Consider the following 6,336-nt stretch of genomic DNA (forward strand, 5'->3'; position numbering starts at 1 on the left):
CTCAACATTGGGAATCAAATTGTGCCCTACTATTTTAACTATGTCTGCCTTTTGTTTTATATAGTCATATGCATATGTAAAATTTGTATTTTATATTTTTATTACATGCAAAAGAATTTGCCATGTAAAAATTTTTTCCCAGTCTTATTTTAATGGCTGTACAAACTGGCAGTGATTAGGTACATCATCATTTGAGTAATTTTTTCACTACTGAATGATGTTAGAGATAAGAATTTAAAAGTATAAATTGTCTCAAAAAAAACCTTTGAAATATTCTTAATATAATCTTGAGTAGATACTTAAATTGTTTTATTTATACAAAAAGCCAGTATATGTTTTCCTTTAACTGAAGTCATATAATCATTTTGTAAAGCATATGGATTTTCTTTTCAATATGACCCATTAAATTGTATATTGTATTTTAATAGGGCTATTTAAGTAACAAAAATAAAAATTCCTTTTTACAAAAAAAAGGAACAGCATAGTTTAAATAAATTTGTCTATAAAATTCCTGAATGAAATACTTAAAATTTTTCTACTCCTTTTGGAACTTGGAGAATACCTTCAATATATTTAAATAGATTTACGTATTGAGTGTTTCATAGTAGTTTACTAGTTGGATTTTCTTCAAAATCTTACTGGCCAAATAGTGAATTATTTTGGCCTATGTTATCTCATTTATCTGATACTAGAGTCCTTACCTTTCCCACCCTTATCAGTGAGTTTGCATGATAGCCGGGACCATATTTCTTATGCTTGTTGGTTATCTCCAGGTCCTGGAACAGTGTCACCTCATTATAGAATGCTGCCTCATTCCACATTACTCCTGGAAATTTACAGAATTGGAATGCAGAAATCATATCTAAAGAGCTCTGCAGAGGCCTATTAAGGGGAAGCATAGAAAAGTTTTGGAAAAGAGCTTTTATTATAATTGATTTTAAAATTAATAATATGCCTTTCAGTAGTTCTTTATTGACATCTTAAGACCAGAGATTCTGAAATTGTGAATTTCCTGTTTATCTTTGGTTTGGGTATACAGAGCATCTGTTTATCCACTAATAATATTTTCTAGTGCAACCCATAGATCAGTCACTCGGTTTTGCCCCCTGATTTTGAGGCTGTCTTTGGTTTTCAGGGGATCTTTTGTGTTTTAATGTAGAAAGTATCCAGACAGAGGTAAGTTACTTTATTTAATTGGTGAGGTATTTGAAAATCTGGGAATTTTATTCAGTTCAATCAAAAGGAAAATATCTAATGCATTAATACATGCAGGAGAATGTAATGATTGAGAACTGGGGATTTAGAGATTGAATTGCATGTTTATTCTAACTATACCACTTACTAACTATGTGATCTTAGAAAAACTACTTAACTTCTTGAAAACATAGTTTCCTCAACTATGAAATAGAGAAAACTAGGGAGCCTCTTCCATTTTTACAATGATTAAATGAGATAATGGGTACTAGATACCTAGACAGTCTAGTATTCAGTCTAGAAAAAAATAAGGAACATTGCCTCTTGAATTCTATGAAGAAAACAGTCTGCTTTTTGGATTTTTTAATGCAACCAATTAAAATGGGAGGAAGTGGAAATTTTAAATTCTTGAATCCCTAGAGTGATACTGATTTGCTACTTGACTTAATAAATACAAAGGAATACAGACATCTTTTTTTCTGCTTGCTTATTATTACTGTCTTGCCACTTCCAGATTTCACATGTGCACAAGATGGGGAAAGTGAGACTGAGTTCATACCTGATGACTTTGAAGAAAAATCAGAAAGAGAAAAGAAACATACCAACTTCACTTTGTGCAACGTGTGTAACATTCAGCTGAATTCCGCTGCTCAAGCACAAATCCACTACAATGGCAAATCACATCAGAAGAGATTGAAGCAACTCAGCAATGGGATGCTGAAAAACGACAATGGTAAGATTTTCTAAAGATACATTCTCAATTTTACGTCACCAACTTAAGTTTTTTGTGTGATAAAAGATGTGAAGATAAAAGAGTAGATTCATCCCTTTTGTATTTTTTATACCAGAAAGAAACATATAAAAGCTTTGTCAGCACAACATGTAAACATATGTCATTTCTCTTTGGGAGAGGAGAAGCATTGTCTGCTGTGTATATGTAACTGTATTAGGGTTGTGACCACCAGGAAATTTTTGATAACTTTATAAAGTTGATTTTATAGTTTCTTGATGTTCACCTGTTAGATATGGAAATAGATACCTTTCATGGTGTATATACAGCAATGGGTTTTTGATGTTTTTTTGTTGTTGTTGTTTTGTGGGAATGGGGAATTCAGTTGTTAAGATTGCAATTGATTTAAAGTAAAATATCTCTTTTCAAATAGGTGTTTAAGAAACTGTGGTGTGTTAGCATGGGACAGATTGTTTGTCTTTGCTTGTAAAAATTTATGGTTTGTTTGATCACTTTAGAGTAAAGTAGGTGTTGCTTAGGAGAAAGGAGGTTTTAAAAATAGCACAAAACTCTTTTGGGAACAAATGGAAGCTTATTAGGAAATTCAGAGAGGTGGGGAGAGGTGGATGGACTTGTCAGAGGGGACTTTGGAAAGCTAAAGGCATAGCGACCACAAAGGGTTGCAGTATTATAATCTGGTCATGTTTCATGTCTGGTAAGTATAACATTTTAACTAAATTTTGCTGGCTTTTTGAAATGAAGCCGAATTTCAATCTATTCTGATTTTTGACATTATGAAGATATGTAATTTTGTAATTTGTTTTAAGACTATCAACATAAGAAAAACAACATGTTTTAAATTGAAATTCCTTCTACCTTGCACTGCACTGTACGTGCATGCACACGTGTGTGTGTGTGTGTGTGTGTGACTGTGTGTGTGTGTATGTGAATGAGCAAGAATAATGTAAAGGATTTGAAATGTATGGCATTCAATTCATGAATGTTATTTGTCAAAGATATGTAAGAACAAAAGTTGTCACCAGAAAGTACTTGAGAACTATTAAATTTTCCAAGTGTGATATGAACCTTGAAAACAAAGGTACTTAAGTCATGATTAAAAATCAGTATTTCACAGTCTCTACTTTGAGCTTCCTAAGAAAAATATTTTGCTTATTATTAACTTCTTGGTGAAACCACCTTAAATCACATGATTCAAGTTTTTTTGTGTGTGTTGAAGTTTGGGTTGCTGGTGCTAATGGTGTGAGCTTTGGCATTTTAATTCACCTGTCTTGATGTCACAAACATCCTTCGGAGAAGTAACATGATATTGTAGAATGAAGCCAGAACAAAGATATGCCCGGTTTAGAAACTCAAACCAGAGCTTGTTCCAAGGAAAACTTACAGTGGCCAACAATTGTCAAACTGTAATACTAGGAATGAATTTCTTCAAATTGGATATTTTAAAATAATCATGTCAATGTCTTTATTATGGGCTAGCATTGAACTAAAGGCTGTATGTACATTTTCATATTCAATTTTTACTTACAGAAAGATATGGTCGTTATATTCCTTTTATAGATGTGGGAATTAAGGCTAACATTGATTGAATAATATTCTTAAGGTCACAAAGCAATTAAGTGTTCAAACTGGCAATCAAACCCTTTTCTTATTCATTTCAGTATCTGTACTTCTACAGTATCCCAAAATTAATATTCTGTGGAAACTGTATCTTTGTTCAAAGAGAAATTGTTTTAGGAGAACATAAAGGAGAATCGGGGCCAAGTCTTTAGGATAAATGAAAAATTAAAATTATATTCCCCAATATGTTTTTGATTGTACTCAATAAAATATTTATCACTACATTTTCTATTTGTTATTTTTCCAAGCCACTTTTAAATACATTAAAACATGTTAAATTAACATATATTAAATATGTTGTTAAAAATCACTAAAAATAACTGTGATTAATGGGAGTCCTTAGGTTAAGTTATAATTATTTGTCCTGAAATTATAAAGGGTAGACATGGGTCTGAGAGAGCCAAAAATGACAGAATCGGGGCCAAGTCTTTAGGATAAATGAAAAATTAGAGATTCTGAAGCCAACAGTGTCAGCCACAGTATCTGAGTAGGTATGGTGAAATTGATCTTAATTTGCTGTGTCAAGGGCATTTGGTGTGGTGTTTGCAGTCTCTGTGCAGGAGTCTACAAGGAGCTACAATACTTGAAGTATACAGAAAATGCCATGGTAATTTTAGTAGCTAATTTTAAATTTTCAGGGACCCTGGGTCATGAGATGAGGTTGATGTTGAGGAGAGCATTGCCAAGAGTTCACAATAGCTCAAGTTTCAGTGACGTTCCGTGCCAGGATCTTCTAAGAAAAGAACTGCAATGTATGGTGGAAACTGAGATGAAATCACAATATCAAAGTTTAGCCAGTTTCTTAAGGGTTGGAAGAAAGGCTATGTTGGTATATCAGATAAACCAAATTCTTTTCAAACCCTAATATTGAATAAGATAAAGGTTTCTAAAATACTGCCAGATGTCATCAGTAGAAATACAGATAAAGATGTCTCCGTAGACTCTTCTGCTGTGTGTTCCTTATCTAACCTGGCTTCTGGTCAGCCTACTCATCACTTTGCATCTCATCTGCTCCCTCAGTATGTCTTGCATGGGGAGCTGGTGCTGTTACATGACCATCAGACAAGGGCTTGACATAGAGCAGAACACCCTTCTTCTTTCATACATTATTGTTCAGAGAGCTTTCAGTTCACAGCAAAACTGAGCATAAAGAACAAGGAATTCCCATATACATCCTGCCGCCTCTGCACACAGCCTCCTCCATGATCAACATTCCACACCACAGTGGTACATTCGTTGCGGTTGATGGACTTACATTGACATTATTACCCAAAGCCCATCGTATTTAATGCTGGGGTTCCCCCTTGGTGTTGTGCATTCTGTGGTTTTGGACAAATATGTTATGACACTTCTCTACCACCACGTGATCATTCTAAGTCTTTCATTGCCCTAAAAATCCTCTGTGCTTCATCTCTTCAATCCTTACTCTTAACTGACAACAACAAGTCCTTTCGCTGTCTCCTATTTTGCTTTTTGCAGAATGACATATAGTTGGAATCGTAAGTATATTATTTTTTTTCAGATTGGCCTCTTTCCCTTATGAAGGTGCATTTAAGTTTACTCCATGTGTTCTCAAGACTTGATAACTCATTTCTTTTTAGCACTGAACTATCTGTGTTTTAATAAAAACTCTCCTGACCCTTTATTTCCTCAGCATCGCCACATTAGGTTCTATGGTTGTGTCAGACCTTCCTGAAGGTTTTAATTTAAACATCATACAACAGAGGATAAGACTGCTTGTCTGCTTGGGGTGACTTTTGACCCAGAGAAAAACCACAAGTGGTTTCACTTTTCTAAAAGATTCCCTTTGGGGCATATCATGAGTGGTAACCTGTATCTTCTACCCTCCTCTAACTTTCTATTCCTTCAAAAAACACTCCTTATTAAATATGTGGTATGTCAAAGAGGGCCCTCACCTTTAAGTACAGTTAAGACTTACATACCCTTCAGTCTCACAAGTGAGTTAGTACTTTACATTAATATAGAAGCATATAATTACCTGTATATACATTCCATCATCCATGATAAATATGTGTCTTTGTGGGCCTGATGGGAGGGAAAGTATGAAACTTGAATGCCTATTATATACTCTTTTACATATGCATGGTTCATAACATTGGATCTTCGACATTTTTAATATTAAGAATCATCCATTTAGGATATTTAGATATGGGAATTGTTTTATTCTTCTCCTTGAACATGCACACTTGCATAAATGGTCACTGTGAAGTTCTTCCATCTTCAGAAAATCCTTATCTCAAATTAGATTTTGGACACTGGATATTTTCACCTAAATTCATCCAACTTATATATATATATCTGTTTGTTTGTAAGGGGGTACAAATGAAATAAATGGACAAGCTCTCAGGATTGTATAAGTGGGAAACATATGATTTGTATCTTAAATGATTATAGAATGGTCTGTAATTATAGGCATACCTTAATACACAGTACAAAAAAAAACAAGAATAAGAGGGCACTGTCATGTCTAAAATATGGTTTCTGTATTTCTGAGAAAATATGGCATTTCATATATCATCTCAACTATTAGAGAAAGCAGTCTTCTGGAGATCACAGTAGAAGCACTATCTGATCTGTACAGATTAATTAGGGGGCTGTTGTTCTCACAATGTAAGGCTTCACTTTCTGGCACTGATGCACTAGTTGCTAAAATAAAGTTAGGTGGAGCACATGTTCATCTCTGACTGCCTTCTGAGACCCCAGCCTCCCTCCTACTGAGTGGGGAAATTGGTCCACGACCCCCCCCCCCCCCC

At 34.3% G+C, this 6,336-nt stretch overlaps 1 protein-coding gene across 1 annotated transcript in view; it reads left to right on the plus strand.

The window, feature by feature from the left end:
- Positions 1-1,703: 1,703 nt before the first annotated feature.
- Positions 1,704-6,336, plus strand: part of Znf385d (zinc finger protein 385D) — a 636,064-nt gene continuing 631,431 nt past the window's right edge. Inside the window, exon 1 of the mRNA XM_048801021.1 lies at positions 1,704-1,927. Within this exon, the coding sequence (XP_048656978.1) occupies positions 1,909-1,927 (19 nt within the window). The 5' untranslated portion in view covers positions 1,704-1,908. The remainder of the gene's footprint in view (positions 1,928-6,336) is intronic.

The sequence above is a fragment of the Marmota marmota genome, unplaced genomic scaffold (genome assembly GCF_001458135.2).
Source record: "Marmota marmota marmota unplaced genomic scaffold, marMar, whole genome shotgun sequence".
Classification (NCBI taxonomy): domain Eukaryota; kingdom Metazoa; phylum Chordata; class Mammalia; order Rodentia; family Sciuridae; genus Marmota; species Marmota marmota.